Source organism: Nematolebias whitei, chromosome 1, assembly GCF_014905685.2.
Source record: "Nematolebias whitei isolate Nwh7 chromosome 1, NemWhi1, whole genome shotgun sequence".
Lineage (NCBI taxonomy): Eukaryota > Metazoa > Chordata > Actinopteri > Cyprinodontiformes > Rivulidae > Nematolebias > Nematolebias whitei.
Genome location: NC_056498.1, coordinates 51,470,151 through 51,492,916, shown reverse-complemented (window position 1 = coordinate 51,492,916; position 22,766 = coordinate 51,470,151). Strand labels below are relative to the sequence as shown.

The window sequence follows — 22,766 nt, the reverse complement described above, 5'->3', positions numbered from 1 at the left end:
GGCAAAAGAAAGTCTGCTGCAAAAGTCCAGACTTATAATACATTCAGTCTGCTCTCACATGAAACACCTGAAATGTACCATTATTAACAAAAATGTGAACATTTTACAGTTTATATGTTGAGATTTTGATATTCTACCATATATTGGGACACCTTTTTAGGTCAGAAAATGTGGTTACATCATTAAAAATATATTTATTAAGAAAAAACAAAACAGAATTTGGGGGTAAATTTGTTAAAATAGATTTCACGGGGTTCCACAGGTCAGGAGGCTGAGCAGGCGATGGAGATCCACCCTGACAGAAACGTTTCGCCTGTCCATCCAGAGTGTCTGGGTGGCGCGAGGGAAGAGCGTGAGGACGCGTAAACACACACAACAAACGCAGCGGCTTGCAAGACCTCATTTACAGATCTGTTTGTAAATGGAGTGTAATCCCACGCTCTCAGCTTCAAGGTATGTTGCTCTACAAGCCTCTAATTGTAAATGAAGTGTGACCTGCCCTTTTTGAAAAGGAATCATCTTCTGTCTTTTTTTTTTTCTTCTCTCTCTCCCCCATAAGCCTTAAGTGTCATAATAACACCTAATCAGCCCTGTTGGAGGGGACGCCATGTGGGAACGCACAAACAGACACGTGTAAACATGTTATCCAACCTCGTGGTTGCACAGAGTGAATAAAGAGGTGTTTTTCACTGATAACCAGGTGAACGACGCAGAATGTTGTGGCTGCTTCGTGCAGACGTTGAGTGAAGGCAGAGGATGTGTTTGAGACGAGCTACGGATTATGTGTTTACCCAGAGTGCAACAGGCAGGCTGCTCCCAGCGAGGATCCTGTGACTGTGTGTTTTCTAAAGTGTGGGAGTTGTAGGGAGAGTTTCTGCTTTTTAATCGCTCAGCGCTGAAGACAGAAGTGGAGCGATAATGTTTTTGTCTGTACCACCAGCTAAATTTCTCATAAATCATTGAATGGATTTTCATGAACCTTCAAGAAAGTAATCAATTAAATAAATTAAAATCAAAATGGCTGCCGCAGCTAATCGATTTTAGCCAACACAAAAATCCCCCAAGAAATTTTTACAGCTATTTCGCTAAGAAAGGCGATGGGAAATCTGCTCTCCTTAAGCACCCACTGCTGCTTTTGCAAAGAAAGAAGGCAAACATCATGACCAACAGCTAGGGGGCGCCACCTGCCAACCCCCCCAGGAGGGCATTAATCACTTGTCATCAAAAAGTGGCCCTGTGGTGTTTGTGTGCGCCCTGATGGCATGGGAACACAACAAGTGCTATCAATCACCAACACAAGTGGAGACAAAGTGGGGTGAGGGCAGCGGGGGGAGAAGAGGGAGGGAAAGTGGGTGAGACGATGATGCTTTCATATTATCCTCTCCAATTTACAGACCGATGTCAAAACTAATAGAACTGGAGGTCAAACTCGTGGAGCACAATGAGGCTCTTCTGCTTCGATCACGAGTGTTTGCGTAGATGCTGCTGCTCGTTTGCTCCAGTGCCACGCTTGATAAGACTTGTGCAAATCTACCCAGAGTGCTTTGTTGCCATGGCGGACGTCCACACGGAGTCATCTTCTCCAGAGGCCTGGAGCACGGTGCAAGCGCTGCAGCTTCACACAAACACCTGCACAGTTTGCAGTTGTGATACACGTCTTCACCTGCCGCCAAAGACAAAGGTGGAGCAACTACGTTTTTGCCAGAGACTGTGTGTGTGCGTTTATCCGTGTTGTTAAAATACCTCATGAAGGATTTTAATTAAACTTTCATAAAGTAGTCAATGGACGTGCGTCTACAACTCAACATTTAGAGTCCAACATATTTATGATGGCTGCCACAACCACCTGACGTTAGAAAACAACAACAAAAAAGTATTTATTTCAGCAAATTTTACACTTACTCAGCTAAAGTCACACTCCAACTACTGCACAAACACATATCGCAATAGTCAAGATTCAAGACTCTTTATTTGTCATTATACCATATGTGGTACATGTGGTAGAATGAAATTGTGTACACAGGGTCATTTACATCCAACAAAGTAGTAAAATGTAAAAGAAAAACAGTAATAAGATCTAAGATATGAAGTAAGAAAAACATTAAACTAAAAATACACTAAGCACTAGTACTACAAAAACAATACACTAAACAGCAGCACGAACTTGAGTCTGTGTGAGCAGATGAGCACGAATGAACACAGCAGCATGAAACACATCATCAGCATGAAACAGATCAGCAGCATGAAACAGATCAGCAGCAACATTTTTTTTTTTTCATTTAGCCTTTATTTATCCAGGTTAGTCTCATTGAGCCACGAGAACTTATTTTCAAGAGAGACCTGTTTAGGGAGCACATGGTGGGGGTTAAGGGCCTTGCTCATGGGCCCAGGGTGGGGCGAATGAGGGTGGGGGCAAGTGTGGGTGTTTCACCTACCCCACCCACAATTTTTGATGTTGTCGGGGCCGGGGCGTGAACCGGCGATCTTCGGATCACAAGCCCACTCTCTAACCTCTGCGCCACCACTCCCCCGAAAAACATGATGTGATTTTTCACAGTGATTATTCTGGTTAGAGATTCATGAGTCTAACAGTCTCAGGGTAGAAGCTGTTCCTCAGTCTAGTGGTTCTACACTTGATGATCCTTAACCTTCGTCCTGAGGGGAGTGGGGTAAAAAGTGTGTGTGCTGGGTGAGTGGGGTCCTTCTTGATGCAGGTGGCCTTCTTCCTGCATCTGGAGGTGTAGATGTCTGTGATGGTGGGGAGGTTGATTCCAACAGACTTCTGTGCAGCCTTCACCACTCTCTGCAGAGCTTTTCTTTCTGCAGCTGTGCAGCCTCCATGCCACACATTGATGCTGGAGCACAGGATGCTCTCCACTGCACACCTGTAGAAGGAGGTGAGGACTGAGCTTCTCAGACCAGCTCGTCTCAGCCGCCTGAGGAAGTAGAGTCTTTGATGAGCTTTCTTGATCAGGCTGGTGGTGGTGTTGCTCCAGCTGAGGTTGTCGTTCAGGTGCACACCCAAGTACTTGTAGCTGGAGACCACTTCCACCGCAGATCCTCCTATGTTCAGAGGAGGTAGGTGTGTTTGTTCCTTCTGAAGTCCACGACCATCTCCTTCGTCTTCTTCACATTGATGTGAAGGTTGTTCTTCCTGCACCAGCTCTCCAGGTGTTCCACCTCCTGCCTGCCTCAGGTCCAGCTACAGGCATGATTGTGCACATATAGTATCATTATTTTCGAGGTTTGACCAAAAAAAGTTACAACTCCCATCATTTAAAAATGCTGTAAGCTCAATCATCCAGGCAGATAAAACAAAAAAGGTTAAATCATGTCATCTGGACCAGTTTCTTTGAAGAAGAAACTCCCATCGTTTCTCAACAAAAGAGGATAAAACTCTGGCATGAAAGGCGGCGGGTGATCTGCATCTCTTCAAGGCATGAAATACCTTTTTTTATCTGTCCTTCTTTGTCTCTGATTGTGTGATAGTGTGTGTGAGTAGTTAATAGGTGCGCACGTGCGCATGTGTGTGTGTGTGGGAAGTGAATAGGTAAGCTTACAGTGGGACGAGTGTTTGGAAGCTGGGCTTGTTTAAATGGCCGTAATTACATGAGAAGATGAGCTGCATTCCTTCCTGAGGGCAGGCTGATTACAGGCCTCTCCTCTGGGCCCCTGTAATTACGCCCCCCACCCCCATCCTGTCTCCCCTCCCCATTCCAGGCTTCCACCCTCTACCCCACTGCACGGGTTCTACTCAGGCTTGGCGGGACAGCCTTGTGTCCTCTGAACCACCTCTCTCATAGCATAACTTCTGCAACAGTCTGCCCCCCCTCCCCCCGCACCCCATAGCTCCTCACTTGTTAAGGGAGTCAGTCCCATTCTAACATAGCTAGGCAAACAGCTAACACAAAAATGACAATAACTCATTTTTTCTGATACTTTGCTGAATTTTGTTGTGGCAGTAACTGAAAGTTAGTCCCAACAGACACTCTGAGCGCCAGCAGCTCATTCAAGGTCTTTGTTTAAACTTGGCACTCCTTCAAAGAATTTTATTTTTTATTGTAATAAAAATATTCAGATTGAAAGTCATTCTGTGTGTAGCCATGTCACTGTGTATGTGTGTGTGTGTGTGTGTGACGGGGCTACTGTCAGAGAACTGTCGATGCTAATAGACACTTCCTGAGAGAAGATATCTCATGCCCTGAAGGTAAATCTCAGCTATTTCTCACACATTTTCTTGTCTCTTTCACACTCAAAATAAGGGTGGGGTTGTGCACATGACCTTGCATACACTTCAAAAAAAACAGAAAGTCCAGACTAGTTAAGAACTGCAGAAAGACTGGAGACACAGAGACAGCCAAATTACATGTCCTCAACCCTAAACTCCCACTATTGTTGCACCAGCCCGTCCCTGCTGCTCTCTCATTTGTCCTGAAGGAGTCACACTGTAAACTCCACTCCGAACTTGTTTACATTTTTGTGAATGAAAGAAACAACAATTTTCAACAGGTTCCCCATTTAAAAAATGAAGATTTAATTCAGGTTTGGGCAGCGTAATTCTGTGTTATGTCACAAAGCATAAACCGTGATTTTGAGGGTTCGGCTTCACAACGTATGGTTTTTTTTTTTATTATTCGATATTACAACTCTGCTCCCAGGAGACAGGAAGGCGGTCGGATCAAACTTCCTGTACAAATCACATCAGACACCCAGAGCAGGTGATAATGAAGGGAGAGGAGAGAGCGTTAGCGGAGGGTTTTATAGAGCCAGAGATAAAGAAAGAACTAAAACATCACAGGGGAAGAAGACATAAGGATTAAAAATGAAAAGTCAAGATCGCTTTCGAGCATTATGAAGACGGAATGAAGGAAGACAGAAATAGAGCCAGTCAGGAAGGATAAAGGACATAGAAATGGGAGAGATGGTGCATGTAAGCTTAGCTAAAGTTAGGAAATAATGGGTGGAGAGAGGGAAGAGGGAGATTAATGGCAAAGATGTTAGTTTGGCTCTAAGTAGGCAGCCATGCAAGAGGGGAAAAAAGTGGCTTAGAAAGTAAGGAATGAATGAAAAAGTAGAACGAGATGGAAAACCAGTCCCTGGGCACAGAACGAGCGCAACTTTTCAACGGTGTGTGTATGTGTGAGCTGTGAGCCCTGGCTACGGCTGCCACGAATGCCTGTGCTATTAGAGACGCCTGCGGCCGTAATGTGTTGTGACAGCAGCTGATTCTTGTGACTAACTGCTTTGGCAGGAGAGCTCCTCTGTCATGCTAATGAACAGATGAGGAGATGAGCCGGATTGACAGCGGATCGACGGGCCGCGCTCGTGACCTCTCTGCGCGCACACACGCCGACAAACGGAGGGTGAGACGGTCTGAACGAGCCCGCGAGCGGTCCTCGCTGTCATAAAATGTGCACAGCGCTGCCAAACGCACCGATGCAGACGTCTCCATTCCGACTGGTTTTCCAAGCAAGTGTGACAGAGGTGACAGCTCATGGACCAACTGAAAACAAAGCATGATCAAAGACCACACGCATGGCAGGGTTGGCATCACTCTGCTCCTTCATTGCGTCCCCTTGCATCAGAGAAGTCCCCAGATATATACAGCAGACAACAAACTAACGGTTGCAGCGTGGCCTCTGTGTTTATCTGCTTGTCAGAAGCAGACGTGGTGTTTGAGCTCTGAGCTATAAAATGGGCAATAAAGCCAAGAAATGTTCAATAGCTATGAAATTATGAAAAAAACGTAGCGTTCGTAAAGCACACCCAACAAAAACATTTGCAAAAGTGACTTAACAGACAAAAAAAACAAATTTCTGCTTAAATTCTTAATAAATGCTTTGATTACTTTGAATGTTTTGAAGGAATGTGTATGATGGCATGGTCTGTTTGTAATAGGAGTATTGTATGGGTTGTGGATGACTCTCAGCTACTACCAGTCCAAATTTTAGCTAAGCATAAATAAAACTGACTAAGTTGTAGATATTTTTGTGCAGGCTAAGATGAAATAAAAGTGGCTACCATCTTGGATCAGATCGACACAAAAATGTAATCAGTTGTAGATGTTCATCCAATACTTCCTGAAAGTTTCATTAAAACTAGCGGTTCGTAAGATATTTTGCTAATGGTACAGGCAAGCAAACAGACTTGAGCAAAATCATTGTTTTTCCTTCACCAGCGGGCGATAACCATTAGAAAGCTATGAGCGAGCCTGAACTTGAACCTAAGATGAAAATGATATGAAAAAGAGAGACAGAAATAGAGTGAGAGCAGAGTGAAAGGTAGGACAGGAAAGAGTAAAGATTAGGGCACTAATAGGTAGAAAATCCACGACGGAGGAGATAGATGGGGAGATGCGATGTGGCGATGGCAGGGGAGGACAAATGAAGAGGCAGCAGTTAGAGGTGAGATTCAATCTCCTTACGCAGCAGAATGTCAGGGTCTCGCAGGCAGAACGAGTCCTGTGCAGAGGCTAATGGCTGTTTTATCCTTCTGATCTTTTCTTTCATTCCCCGTAAACCTCGCTTCATCATTTGCCCAAAATAAATTTCCCTCCCCGCGCTTCGCTCACGTCTCGTCTCGCTTGAATCCGGTCAACGGAGAAAAGGGTTCATCCAAACCTTTTGGCTTCCTTCACTATGTTTTTCATCCTATTATGATATGGAGTCATATTTGTTATCATAAATTCAGGGTGTTTTCACACCAGCCCTGTTTAGTCCGCTTTAATCGAACTCTAGTCCGTTTGTCTAGAAAGTCCGGTTCGTTTGGGGAGGTGTGAATGTGCAATTGAACTCTGATGTGAACCAAAAAAAGCGAACTCCGGTCTAGAGCTGTCATTTCTAACCTTGGCCCGAAGCTCGGCCCAGCCAGAGTTTTTGCCGGGTCGGGCCATGGTAATATGCTGGATGGGCGGGCTGGGTCGGTGTCGGGCTTTTGATTGCGTCAGTGGATCAGCCGCGATCCAATTATATGGCAACATGGCTTGCCATACTTTCTAATTATACGACAACATGGCTTGCCATACTTTCTAATTATACGACAACATGGCTTGCCATACCACGTGGCCATTTTACTGCGAGCTGACCGGCCTTGAAAGAGGTAAAATAAACTTCAGTTGAGCTTCAGATGGGACTATAGTGCCAAGAAGCGATCCATCGCCCAAATGGACGTTCATTCAGCCGCTACACTCAGCGGACGTGTGTGGCCGACAGCCCAAACAGGTGAGATCCCAAAGCAGACATGTCAGAGCAGGGTCCGTGTCTGAATAATGCAGAATGCAGGCAGAAGGACGGCCATGAAAGGACAAACACCACCCCAGCTCTGATCTGCTGACTCTTTTATTCAGCCGCGCACGTCCGTCGACCATTAATAACTATAAGCAGTCAAAGCTTAATTAAAAATGTTGGGTGGGGGGGTGGGGGGGTGTCAGACCTGTGATTACTGTTAATTCTTTGGGTTGGGTGGAGTTTGGAAATGATGGTTACAAGCTGGGGCCGGGTCGGATTTTTTGGGCCTAATGCAACTCCACTCTGGTCCACATAAAATCTTAGGTCTCGGTATGGTTGAAGTGAACTCTAGCGTGGCTCGAATGCATATGTGGATGCAAGCGAACCGGAGACCGCTCCAAAAGCAGAAAGTGGACTACAGTTCAGGGCATTCTGGGTAAATACAACCAAAACAAACACGCATGGTCTCCATGGTCTTCTGCCTCGTCTTCCGCTCATGCTGAGTCCATTGTTGAAAATTGTTTTTTGGCACTTGTGCCACAGACAAAACAGAAATCCTAAAACCAATAAAATTTGATCCCACTCCATTTTTGTTTATATTTCCAGAAGAAGTAAGTTGCGCTCAGTGTCTTCTTCAGAGGTTTTTTGTGTAATTTCCTTCAGTAGTTCTTGGCGCCACCACAGGCAAGGGGGGGAACAGTCTGGCTCGATTGACTCAGTGCAGTGTGAAGCGAACCGCACCAGCTGAAAGTGTAACAAATGTTCCAATTTTTGTCAACCAATCGAACCGAGTCTACCGGACTATCAGGTGTGAAAACACCCGAAAACGAGTTTTCTAGTCTAGTTTTACATTTATAAATCTTGAAACATTTTCTTTTAACTAACATATAAGAGGCGTAGTGATCCTTGGAGGACTGCAAATCACTTAGCGTCTCGTAGTTTTACACAAAGATTTTCTGCAGTCTGTTAGCATGTTAAGTTGTTGTGGCAGCCATCTTGAACAGAGTTGAGTCAAAGTTTTCAAGCAATCTCTTAGCACTAAGATTACGTGTTGGGAATGACTCTAAAAGTTAACCAATTCTAGATGATTCAGTGAGTAATTTCCAAGAGTTTTAATAAATCATGTTCAGAGGTTTATAAAATAATTTGCCAAAAAACGAACAAGACTTACATCAAACAATTCAGGTAAAAACAAAAAAATTAAAATGAACGCATTAGCACTCAAAGAATGTGTTGAGGAAGAGTCTCAGCAAGTAAGATGACAACTTTTAATTCAATATTTGTAAAATTGCAGATATTAAAGCTATTTGTGTTAGCAAAGATGGATTAGCTGTGGCCATCTAGAATCAGTTTTAAACATGCATTACATCCTGGCATTATTTTTTTTTTTTAAAGGTTCTTTGAAGTTCATTTGCTGGCTTATAATATCCAAACAAACACATACGGGCAGTGGGCAATAAAAAGAATGAAAATCAGAAAAAAAAAGTCGAACTACAGAAAAAAAGATGCAGTTCAGGGAAAAGTCCTAAAAACACAGCATCATATTCACTGCTAGGGAATCTCAGTGCAATGCAACAACATAAAATAAAAAAAATTGCAAAAGCATCTCACATACAGTCGCTTCTGGGCAGATCAACTTCTCCACATCTTGCAATCTGACAAATGAAATGTGAACCTGACATTTCTGCAGAGAGCTGCTGCAACCTGTGTGCAACTCCGCTCTGCTCCACAAACCCAAATCTTGTTATGTTTCAGGTCAAAAAAACTGCTTCTCTCCCCCGTGTGATGACTCAGCAGCTGGGCATCAATCATTCATGAGGCTTTGATTCCTTTTGTAATGTCAAAGTTTGTCGCTGTTCTCCCCTGCAGTTGCTGGAACGCATCTTTGACCCGAGAGAGGACAGGACGGAGCGGCCAGGACTACAAAAGAGGACATCCCAGAGCCTCGAGCATGGACGAGTCTGACTGGACTGGCAGAAGTGGTGGTGATGTAGAGCAGACAAGAATCTCTTTGACGTGAACGAATAAAGGAAGAGGTTATGAATTTACGTGTGTGTGTGACCATAATGTAAAAGATGGAGAGACGGTGGGATGGAAGGACAGGGACAGAGCCACCCGTCAGGTGCCCAGGGCCATCACTGACTGATGGTGACTCTCCAGTGTGAGACACTGTGACAATGACGATGAGAGACTCTTTCCTGAACTCTTGTTTCTTCCTCTTCTCTCTGTTTCCCCCTGCATCGATGCATCACTTTGATCCTGCGTGTACTTCCATCGGGTTGGGTCAAAAAATAAAATAAATATTGGCAGGCAACGTCTTGTGATCCTGGAAAGTCAGTGAGAGCTCATTTTAAATTTGATGTCAGCTGCAGAAAGAAGTCATGGGAAGGTCATATTTACTGCTAGTTGTATTTCTACTGATGTTTGATTTACATAAATGTAGTGAACTAAGCCTCAGGTCAAAATCTGGCCCTGAGGGCCTTCCTGGGACAAGAACTGTCATTTCATTGATTTGAGTCCAGAAACACAAAATTAAGTTCATCCAGAGACTTTCTAAGTGTGTCCTGCACTGATCAATTGAAAGAACACTCTCTTTTTTATTATCATTACTATTTTACAAATGTCTTGATAATCAAAAGTGTGTTTAGTTCAAACCATTTTAAATGTTGAAGTGAACTACTTATTTTAAATCAACTGTGAAACAGTATAAATGATTTTTAATCCTCATTCAAAGTAGAAATCAAGTTAATGTTTGTTACAAGAGTAATTATGCATTTTGATTTTCTGTCTGAAATGAGCAAGTTGTAAGTCGGTCAAAAGTCAAGTTTCGGTCAACTACATGTTTATTGGAAAGAAATGTCATGTTTAACTTTTTCAGATAGATAGTAGGAGAACTGGCTCCAAAAGTCTCTGGTTCTTCAAAACATCTTTCTGTCTGTTCTTAAACAACCTAATCTTTCTCATTGACTTTTAATAACCTCTTACATCACTAAGACCACACCCTGTTGGTTCGTTTCGACCAATCAGGAAGTTCTCAGAGGAACCGGAAGTGACCTCTTTAAAAGGTTCAACACTTCCTAGTTCCAAGCAGAATGCTGGAGAACAACGGGAACTAAGCTGAACAACGTTCCAGGGAGGACCTCGAACGAGAAGTCCCCGAACGAGAGAAGTTCAGAGGAACAATGAAGAAGTCTGTTCTGGGATGATCTCACGACTCCTGAGGTTTTAGTTGTTCTTACGGAGATGCTGGAAAGAGTTGAAAGGAAACTCTACACCGACGCCGAAACTATCATCTGCAAAGGTAAAGGAGTCGATCTCAACCAAAGTGTACCGTGGGTTAAGCTGCGTCCAAAGGAGCGTGTTGTCGTTCTGGTCTACAGACCTACATTTTATACAGACACATATTCCCTCATCCATCTTTCCCTCTCCATTTAAACTCCTTCATTTCCCATCTTTAAAACTCTTCTATCTGCCAGTAATCATCCAGATATTTTCATAATTGTCTGTTGTAATTAGTTAAGCTGTGTTATTGCTTCAATCAGAATAATCACGTGTACAATGTTTGATGTTAAACTTTGATTCTGTTAATAAATGACCGCATTCATTTTGATGGGTCAAAGAAAATTAACGTCTCACGTCACTGATCTCTGTCACATATCTGTCAAGTAGCTCGAAAAAGAGAGAACCCGTTTAAATTAAGTATAATATCAGGTACTTGAACTAGTCCAGATATTATAACATGTAGTGGAGCTCCGAAGCTAACGAAGCTAACCGACCTATCTCACTACATAAATATATATATAAAAACTTGGGTACAATAATACAGTACAGTACTTACAGGGTATATAACTTGATACCATGTAGTTATGGGGTACTTTTCATTATGTACCTGACAAGTACATTTCTGGTACAGGGCATTGTAATTGCAGGGATTCTCTGGTACTTACTGAGTACATGCTCTGTACTTGTTGAGTACATATTGGGTACTTTTAAGCATATACTTGGTACTTACCGAGTACATAACTGGTACTTACAGGATGTTGGTACTTACCAAGTACATACAAGGTATAAATGTGGTACTTACTGGGACCTGGTATTAACAAGGCACATATATAATACTTAAGGAGTAAGTACCAAGTACTTACTGGGCGCATGCCCGATACTTACAGGGTATATAGCATGTAACTAAAGGCACTGGGCTGTACTATGAAGTGACTTGTTACCCTGTATTTAATGTGCATGTACTGGGTACTTATCTGATCCAAATTGCTTACATAATTGATACTTACATAATATGAACCACGTTCCAGATACGTACCCTGCAAGTACATCGTAACAAGTCACTTCACAATACAGCCCAGACCACGTAAGTACCAGGAACATACCTGGTTCATTCATTCATTCAACCTTTATTTAGACAGGTAAATCCCATTGAGCCTCGAGGACTCATTTACAAGAGAGACCTGATTGTACACATACACTTAAGGTATGCACCCAGTACTTAACCAGGTATGTACTCTGTAAGTACAGGGAATCAAGTCACTTCATAGTACATACCCAGTCCCCATAGATATCAGGCACATAATCTGTATCTGGTATGTACCCAGTAAGTTGCGAGCTGTATTATGTATTGCAATCAGGAATTGTACTTGAGATCTAGTTTTTCTAGAATATGCAGTAACTACTGGTGGTGTGCAACCATTGTTTCTAGAGCCCTTTTCACCTCAGTTTTGGGAAAAGGGCCACATATTAAAAGAAAACGTGAGAACAATATACTGCATCTATCAAACACATATCTGCAAAAATACACAAAAATGGGGTTAATATTGTTTCGCGTGACAACTTGAAGTTAAGATTGGTTGAATTTTGTAGCTTGCGCAATGTTTTTAATGAATATTCTTTCATGCTGATTTGTCAGACGTGTCTTTCTGGGCTTTTAATGTTTAAGTTTAGCGTAGTTACTTGGTCAAACACCACCATACTGCTAACACGATAAACATAGTAACTGCACGAACACTTCTGTGGGTTAATTCAGACGTAAACCTTTGGTTAAAAATGCAACATACAGTCTTTTCAACACTTGTTCCTACATGTTTCCAGCACAACCTTTGACTGTAAAAACTTGTCAAAGGAATATTTATGCCAGCTTTAGTCCAAATGAACCTACAGAACCTCACTGACCTACACAAGGTGAGGTCAGTGAACAAGGCCAGGCTGATTCTGGCAGATCCTGATCACCCACTCCATGGTGAGTTCCGGTTGCTTCCATCTGGATGCAGATATCTGCTGCCCAGATGTAGGACAAATATTGAAAAACTCATGTATCCCTTTAGCGATCAGGCTTCTCAACAAAGAGTGATGACTTCATGTATTGTTATTTTAATGTCTTAATGTTTTGTCTAGTATGGATGTTTTATGTGACTACTGACTGTGAAACAAATTGCCCCTTGGGGATAATAAAGATTCTTCAACTTGAACTTAAGTGCGCTCTTTAAGTCAAAGCCAGTAAAAGGGAGTGACTTTTTATAACTATTTAAACTATTTTGTAAATTTATTTCAATTTGTTTTGACACTCCAAGTTAGACACCAACATGCCTGTTGCAAAGAAATTCTGAAGACGTTAACGTTCTACACCCAGGAGTGAACAGCCATCACTAAACAAAGGAAGAATCACAACTAAAAAGATCAAAAGATACAAAAGATCTATCCTATATTGTTTTTTATTTCTCCTAAAGCTGAGAACGGAATGCTTTTTTATTGGTCAGTTGCAGACATGTATAATTTAACCTGCATGACACCATGCAGATTCCTCTAAGACTTCATTAAAACAGGCTTGGCGTGACTTTTCTTTGAAGCAACATTTCATAAGTTTGCTTTGATTTTGGTGCACAGAAGTCTAGTTTCTCTGCTGCATCAGATGTACTTTTTTAGAACTGTGTAAAAGCACTTCAAAAGTGATCGAATGAGCTGCAAGAAGAATGTTTTCTGATCTCTGTTTGATGCAGAGCTTCAGCTCCTCAACACTGCAGGGTGTTCTGTTGCATCAGGTCAGAAGACGCCAAATGGTTTTAACAGGTGAAATGTCTGGCAACAAGGCAGGTCTGTTTAGGTTATTGCAACATATGTTGACCCAAATTTAGTTTTTTTTTTATTATTCAGCATATCTCAAACGGGGAAGCTACTCAAGCTAATGTGGCCTCTTTACCATCGCAGATGTCGGCTTTGGCCGTGTGAGGATGACAATCCAGATGGCCTCTCTCTTCTTTACTGTTAAGAGTGCAGCGCGCAGGTTTTCCAAAAACAGACTTCCATCTTTGGTTCATGACACCACAGTACGGTTTCTCACCTCAACTCGGTCTTTCTTTTTCTTTGCATGGCTGAGTTTTACTTTGAATTGTTGAACTAAAGTGTTTTTTGAGAGCTTCATGTACCGCAATAGCTCTCTCCTTCCTCCTTTCTACAGGACTGAGGTGAATTCTTTCCATCTTTACCTCTGAAAAACTAAACCAGCTCCTCTCTCAGATGCTCTTTTAGCTCCCAGTCATGAATATTGACATGCTGCCAGTTAACCTAATTAAATGTGCTATAATCCAACTGGTGCAATAATCACAACATTTGTTGCTCCATATTTTTCTCAACATATTGCTGGCAGCAAAGTATTGGTGCTTTCAGTGAGATATAGCCTTTTAATAACATGAATACCATTTTATTGTGTTTTTAATTTAGATTTTACATTTAAACTTTTTTAAATAACAGCAAAACTACTGAAGGGCCCAAACGTATCCCTGTATCATCATGCTGACGTTCTTACAGCTGATATTAACACTGGAATGTAGCTGCTAAAATACCCTGCATGACATTTACAACTAGTGCACTACAGTGCTAAAAGTCAACAGAATGCTGATGTTTACAGATGTATATAATCCATTCAGAGGAAAAGTTAACCCGATCATTAAACTCCCTGAAATGTTTAGAGCTTTTCACACAACATTGCATGTTTGTTAAGTTCTGTTACTTGGATTCATTTCGTATTAGTAGTGGATGTTAAATGTTTTGATGCATCGTGATGTGGACACAAATGATTCTGAATCAGTTTATACATATCAAAATTTGATTATTATGTATTTTTAATAACACCGTGTTGAGTCAAATCTCCAAAATGTGGACGTGAAGTGCTCAGTTCATGGCACGCGTTAGACAAATATACATTAACAAGATGGCTGACCAGGACATTTACACAACTACTTCTGCACAAACCAGATTTTGAAATTAATTCAACTTCTAGAAATTAAAGATAAAATTACTAGAGATGCACTGATCCGATATCAATATCGGTATCGATATCGGAAAAACGTCTGGATCGGGTATCGGTGACAATGTGACCGATCCATTTTCCAATCCAACCTGCAGAGATTTCCGATTTCCGATGCATGTTGGCTTCAAACTAAGGAATGGATTTCCTGAACGGAGGCGTGTCTCATGAGCCCAGAATAATAAGACCCGCCTCACATTCAGGAAATCCATTTCATAGTTTGCAGCCAGCTACAATGTGAGGACTGAGTTAGCAGCACTGTGGCTAACAGCTAACAAACTTTTCATTGAAACATGTCCGCTGTGTGGAAGTATTATATACTAGAAACACCACAAAGCAAGACAGCAACGTGCAATGTCTGCAGAGCCATAGCACCACATTAAACACGGTAAAGTTGGTTTTATGTTGGACATTCGAGATCCGGGGCTTCAGCGGGGCACTACTCTTGCTCAACCCGAAACAGGCAGCTCGACCCCGGCCAGCGGCGTCCAATCTGCCCCGTTACATCTGCTTGTCTCTGAGGAGGGGCAGACTGAGCGCGGCTGACCGAAATCAGACTGCCTGCTTCGGATTGAACAAGAAGAAGACATCGCTGAAGCCCCGGAGCTCAAATGTTTACCGAGAAGTTGCTAAACTTCATCATAATTCATGACCAACCACTTTCAGTTGTAGAAAATGAAAGATTTCTCAGCTTGATACTTGCAGCCAAGATATAGTTTACCCTCCAGGAGATATTTATCAGTACAACAGTAGACAATCATAAAAAAAGAAGATGAATTGAAAATTACAAGAAAATTATATATTTTTTTAAAAAGAAACAAAAACAGCTACATTATAAAGAGATGTAAAATACTAAAAAACATATCTGTGTTGGTTTATGCCATAAACTTAGCAGATGTTTAAAGCCATTTAATTTTTTTTTTTATTTAATTCGTTTATTCATTAATTTAAGAGACAAAATAAACAAATTCATCAAAAAAAACATTGAATGAAAAGAGTGCAGAAAGAAAAAAAAAAATCTTACATACCCCCCTTTTTAAAAAAAAAAAAACAACTTTAAAATTTAACTCAAGTTGCCTTTTTGGACATGCATGCATATGTTTGTACAAAATGTACTCGAGAGAAGATTATTACAGCCTCATATAAAATCAATAATGACGATGATATCGGAACTGGATTGGTATCGGCCGATATCCAGATTTAGGGATCGGGATCGGATCGGAAGTAAAAAAAAAAAAAAAGTGGATCGGTGCATCCCTAAAAATTACATTAAAAAAGTGTTTCCACCCACAGTAGGAAGAAGTAGAAACAGGTGGTAGGTGGCAGTGCTAACAGAGGAGCATTGAGTTAGCAACGTGAAAGTGTCCATCGAACTTGAAAAAGTCGAAGCACGTCACAAAGTCCATTGCAGCTTTATTTGGGAAGGATTTGCATCCTCACTCAGTCGTTAAAAACCAGGGCTTGTGCGAGTTTAGAGCCACAATATATAGCGGTGCACTGATAAATCGGGCCGAACTTCAATTCTATTTCAGAGCACTACCTCATGGCCAGTTAAAACAAGTTTGTATTGTTTCTAGGATATTGTTCAAGGATACGTTTTTCATTAAAATAAGATTGGAAATTTGAAGGTGCATTATGGCCTTACAACACATGACATTGTCGCTTATAAAACAAAATTGGTATCGGCCAAAATCAGAATCAGCAGGTCAGACTTTTTAAACATCGGTGATCGGACAGGAAACTGCAATCTGTGCACCCCTAATGATATATGATCATCACAGCATTCAAGCAGCAGAGCTTTAAAATGTGCATCCATTCCCACAGAACATTATCTCACTGCAATCAGCTTTTTGACTGTTTTAGTTGTTTGAGTACCAAAGTTGTGTTTCACATTGCAGTAACATCTTGTTTTTACAGGTCTGAGACATTCTATGCTCAAGATTTAGTTTAAAAGTGTGATTGGGAATGCATCAAGATGCATCCATATTTGTTTTATAATTGCATCATAGCTATCTGATTCATGGTCAAAATAAATCATGCGGTGCCCAAGTCCCATCCCTATCTAATATGTATTAACGCCTGAAGCAAAATATGCAGGAACAAAAAAACTCCCACTTTATAGCAATGTCTATCCACATGACTGTTATTACCACCTGCAGTGGGATTTTAAAGATTAAAATAGTAGGATTTAGTCCGTGGACCTGGAACTGGTCCAGGGACTGGAAAACTAGAAATGCTTTAAAAAGGGACATAAACAAAGAATCATAGGGAAGTTTGTGTTTATTTCGGTGATTAGGTCCTAACAATTCTAATGGATTCACGTAATAAAGTTTGATTTGAGAGATTTCCAGCCTTTCATCCGCTGACGTTGGTTCTCTGCCAGAGGTCAGCAGGGGTCACATGTCCGTCCATCCTGTGGACAGAAGGGCATTAACTCTGTCCCAGATCCTAATGGACAGATCTGACTGAAACCTCTCACAAACCTGACCGCCCAGAGTCACGATGCTTCCACTCCAGCTGACTCCTGGCAGCACTGTTGCATTTTCTGACCCGTGCACTCGTGTATGTTTTCAGTGTGGTCCTCTGATCGTGTGTGTGGCCATGCCCCCCCCCCCCCCCCATATCTTAGCCTCTCTTTCCCCTTTGCCCAGCCAAAGCCAAGGCAGCAGGGCTGGTTAAGAGCTTTGTGTATCCCATTAGGATGATGAAGAGGTCTTTCATCAGTACGCTCCCTCCGGCATGCCGTTGACAGGAGCTTTACCTCGACAAGCCTCTCAAACACACGGCTCGGCAAGAGAAGGCACCCATCGAAGAGATCCGCAGGCGGTACACAAACTCACTTCTAAACAATCACACAAACACACACTGCGGCCTGAAAAATAAGGTTAAGCCTAGCACATTTTCTTGCCAACTTCCCTGTGCACTCTCTCGCCTCTAGAGCTCGTGTTTAAGAAAAGACAGACAATACGAGGCCGTGACGGCAGAAAAGTCTTAAGTAATTCTGACTCCGTACTTGAATCTATTTTTAATCCGTTACCAGAGGAGTAATAGGGCGAAGTCCGAGCGGGAGGCTTAGTCCAGACAAGCAAAGTCATTTTTCAGGAGTGGAGGAGCAGGAGCCATAGATGGAATGTAAGTATAGACAGGACAAAAAAAGATACCGGAACAGAGACATTGACAGAGATGGATAGAGAGAGAAGTGGAGACCGATGAGCCACAAGAACCAGGGTGACCTGGATTCTTAAGACCAGTATTGATTACCTAGGGATGGAAAGTCAAAGTGAAAAAAAACTGCAGAGAGCTGAAAGGCAGAAAAATTGAAAATATCATAGTGAAAGAAACAAAATGTACACGTCTAAAGCCGAGCAATATTGTTACTTTGCCTCAAAGGAGCACGAGTCAGTTTAATAAACAACTATGATGGACAAAATAAAGAAAAACATTGACAGGTAGGGAGGGATACAGTTTGCGTGTAGACACAAACACAGCGATGGCTGCAGCATAAGGAAGACAACATGATGGGATGAGATTTGCTCAGCTTTATCGGCAATCAGAGGAATATGTGCAACATACGAGGGTTTGCAGCTACAGAAAAACACTCATTCACTTAAACAGCATGGAGCCCCGTCTCCCCCGTAGTAGTCTGGATTATTCCACTCCGCATAGATTAACTCTCTGTAATCGCTTTGGAGAATTTTGAGATTAAAAACTGACGCCGCACAAACATTAAATAACAAAGCCCATACGATAAATTGGACTGTAGGTAGCAGATCAACTCATGGAGAATTAAAAAAAAAAAGTATTCTCAGCTTCACAAACAAAATGAAAGATCAATAATTTTTTAAAAGAATGCACATTATAGACCACCACTGTCCTCTCATACAAGGAGTTGTTGTGGTCTAACCTTTTAAAAGACATTATGCACATTCTCATACTCTGAGATCTTGAGAAACATAAGAGTGCTTAGGGCTATTCAACAAAACTACTCAGGGGCCACAGTTTCTAAAAGCCAGCAGCTCAGGGGCTGGACATCCAGCGATTAAAGTCATTATGTAAATACCGTATAACTCACAGCTTTTTGCATAAATTAGCATGCCCTGCGACTTATAGAGTTAAGCGACTTATTTATGTTTCCCCCCCCCCATATTTATAACCCAATTTTAGGCTGAGATCTGATGATTTCATTCATTTTGACATGAAAAATATTGAACACTACCATTTTCAGCCACTAGATGGCACTTGACTAATCTGGCAAGCCAAGTGTCTCATTAATAGTTAAAAGTATGAGACAACTGGCTTGCCATACAAAGCCACCTTCATCTCGCTCCAGAACTCCTGGAGCAAACGTCAAATCACCTGGGTGGTGCGGTGAAATGCAGCTGATTTGCCCATTAAAGTGCATTTATTAAGGAAAAGTTCAACTGAGACACACTTTTACTATAATTAGAGCGAACAAAAAATTGTTTTAAAGTGTTAATTGTAAGGACGGTACTTTTCTGTGGCCCAGTTTGTGTCTGTTTCCCTCGTGCTTCCTCGTTAGTTTCCATTGTTGCCACCTGCGTCTCGTCTCAGCTGTTGTCATCATGTCTCGTCTCCTCACAGTATTTAAGCAGTCCTATTCTGTCTTGTTCTTGTCGGGTCGTCTTCGTTGGTTCTCTCCCTTGGGTCTCCTGAGTCTTGTCCTGAGTCTTGTCCTGAGTCTGTCCTGAGTCTTCCTGGTCCCTCGAGTTCCCCGTGTCTCTCTTGTCGCCTGAGTTCCCCGTGCCTATTCATGTAAGTTTTGCTGCCCCGTCAGCCTGTTTATTTTGTACTTTTATTTACCATTAAATCATATTTTTGTATATCTGCCGAGTTGAGTCCCTGTTCTGCACTCTGGGTTCGCTGCTAACCTCAAACTACGACATTAATCTCGTTAAATTCTTGTTAAAGTCCTCCCGCGCATGCTTCCACGGCCACCGTTTGGCAGCCAATCGATTTTTGGCACAACACCGGCCCACGTTTCTGGGTGGTCAGTGGTGACGCATAACAAACCCGATGCATCAGCGGTGACGCATAATAGATGCAATTTATATGGCAACGTGACGTATTTATGTTTTTTTCCACTTTATTAGACATATTTGGACTAATGCGACAGTGCGGCGGCAAGTATGGTAAATCAAGTATTACAATGGTCTGTTGCCTTTTAAATTTGTTTTATTGCATTGAATCATAAATGCAATAAAAATAATCCAAACCCAGACCCTCCCCCCCCAAAATGTATATTTAATTTTTTTTTAACTCATTGGTGGGTCGGACTGAAGTCACCCGCGGACCGGAAGTGGCTCGCAGGCCGCCAGTTGAATACCTCTGGCTTAGGGTGTACGTTGGGAATGATTCTCTGCTACTACCACGCCAAATCTCAACTTAAAATGTGTACAATTTGCTGAGTTATAGCGAAGTTTACTTAGTTATCACAACCATCCTAAATGTGATTCACTATAAAAGTTATTAACTTGTAGATTTACATCCAAGGGCTATTTTCGAAGAGTTTCATTCAAATCTGTGCGCTTGTTTATGAGATATTTTGCTAAAGCTGCAAGCAGACGCAGATACAAACAAAAGCCGTTGCAAACATTTAAATTATGTCTGAAATATGGTGGGCACTTTCATCCATTATGATATATGTATTTTTCAAAAGTGCTGCTTTGGAAAATAGCAAAGCTTTTAAGGACATAAATTCTCCAGCATCACCGCAGCAAGCAGACGCTCACGACCCTCATCCATTTCTTTACTATTATATTCACACACCTAGATACTCATTCAAAAATCCCTTTAACTGAGGTGAGGGTCACCTGAAACTAAATGCTGCAAACATCTACCGGCACATTTGTTTGGTTAAATTGCAGCATACCAGCGCCTTAAATGCACATTTAGTTTCATGAACTGAAGAAATATTTCTATTGAGAGATGTCAGAGCGACAGATGACAGTATTAAGTTTATTTTCTTGCTTTTGACATCTCTTGATGCAGCTTTTGTTTGACTTCTGATCCGCAGAGCAACAACAGAGCAACTCGGACGGCGACGCTGGAAACTGTAGGAACACAACAGCTTGACCCCCACGCAGCTGGGTCATTTGTGAAGCACAAAGGCTGTCTGCAAACATAAAGGTGCGTCTGCTTTTCTCACAATTTATAATCTATTCAGCATGACTGACTTCACAAGTTCCATTTTTCACAACAATAAAAGACCGAGCTTTAACATTGTGTAGCTGTGTGATGCGTACAGACGATGCGAGGGAGAATATCTAGGCGAGTGTGGGTTTCCATCCACAATATACACCTCATAGTTTCTGTAAAGTTCTGTTAGAGGTATGAACCGATTCGGTAGAACGGTTTGGACAGTTATAATACCAGAAAACAGACTGGTCTGAATGAAATGAGACACAGTGTGTGCAGCTTTTCTGCAAACACCTTCAAAGGAAAATTCGTGCAAGACACCGTAGGTTTATCAACTCAACGGGAGAATGAAGACAGTATGTTTGAGTTTTATTTCCTTTATTAGAAGCTCTGTCGTCTAGACACCCCAGTCATCTGCTCACACCATTTTTTATACCTTTTACTGGCAAATATTACAAGACCATCAAGGTTTACCTTCACTACCTTGGAAGGGTTCGTTCTGAATTTGTGACACCACCAAGCTTTTTATTAATCCTTTACCTCATCCAAAAGTTTGAGGATTTCTAAAAATGACTTAAGGGATTTTTACTCATTCATACACAAGTTTTTTTTAAGCCTTTTTTTTTTCACAGAACAATTCCTCAATATGGCCACATTTTTAGGCCACCTCTGGATTAGAGTTGCATTTGTGCCTAAAAAATCCGACCCGGCCCAGCCCGAAGCCATTTTTTCCGAACCCAACCTGATCCGATCAAATTAATTGTAATTACAGGCCCGAACAACAACAACAAAAAAAAAGACATTGTTTTTAATTAAGATTTTACTGCTTTTGTAAGGAAATCAGTTTGACATAATATTATAAAAATATATTCAAAGGATGTAAATGGACTGTACTTATATGGCGCCTTTCTGTCTTATCAAGACACTCAAAGCGCTTTACACTACAATCTGTGCCTCATTTACCCGTTCATACAGCACTCTACTAGATCTCTACAAAGCTAATTGAACAAATCATTCTTAAGAGACCGAGTGCTTCATCACATTCATACACTGATGGGACACACATGGGAGGCAATGAGGGGTTCAGTGTCTTGCCCAGGGACACTTGGACATGTGACTGCTGGTGGATTCGAACCCCCAACTCTTGCATTGGAGGACGACTGCTCTAACCACTCAGCCACAGCTGCCCCTAGGAAGGAATATATAAGATGTTTTTGTTTCACCAAATGGATATTAAACAAAATGAATAGCTTAAAAAAAATCAACTGTAAAGATAGGCTTTTATACAGATGAACAAAAATATTTTTTAGAGCAAAAGTATTTGGAAAAATATAGAACAAGTCTATTTTAATTGAATGCACTGCTCGCGTCGGCTTTTGTAGTTCAGATGCTGCAACTTCCTTCACCACAGACGACAGCAGGTGCGGAGACGCGCGCAGCCGATGATCAGCTGATCCATCCATACGTCCATTAGCTTTACCTGCTTCTTCCTTTTCGGGTAGCAGGTGCCGCTGGTGCCCATGTCCAGCCATCACTGTGTGAAAGGTGGGATACACCCCGGACAGGTCGCAAGTCCTTTTCAAGTCCTTGTCAGGGGACGCACACGGCCGGTGACAGGTTGTTCATTTGAGCTTAACGAGACTTTTTTACGTCTTTAAATCAGCCGGTCAGACTTGCCTCCTCCTCAACAAGTAGATTAACACTATTTTATATCGTGTGTTCATATTTAGCTTTCTGTGTGCTGTATGATTCGTAAAACCGCAGAAGCCTGAGCCCACGTGCGCAATTATTGTGCAATGCGCTAGTGATCTCTTCAGTCTGCTTAACTGCTGCACTCTTCTTTCTTTCTTCATCCTCTCAACATATAAACTTCTTGCTTCCTCCTCTACAAGTAGATTAACACAACTTAATAGTGTGCATTCTTATTTTGTTTTATTTGCGCTTTATGATTTGTAAGACCGCATCAAAGCTCGAGACTGGCCCGACCCGCACATTAATCACACTATAACAGTCCGGACCGGCCCTAATCTGGGTAGTTCCGGGCTGGGTTTGGGTTAGAAATTACAGCTCTA

At 41.8% G+C, this 22,766-nt stretch overlaps 1 protein-coding gene across 1 annotated transcript in view; it reads right to left on the bottom strand.

Annotated features, from left to right (window-relative positions):
• Positions 1-22,226, bottom strand: part of unc5b (unc-5 netrin receptor B) — a 67,802-nt gene extending 45,576 nt beyond the window's left edge. Inside the window, exon 1 of the mRNA XM_037692666.1 lies at positions 22,175-22,226. Coding sequence (XP_037548594.1) covers positions 22,175-22,226 — 52 coding nt within the window. The remainder of the gene's footprint in view (positions 1-22,174) is intronic.
• Between the last annotated feature and the right edge of the window lie 540 nt (positions 22,227-22,766).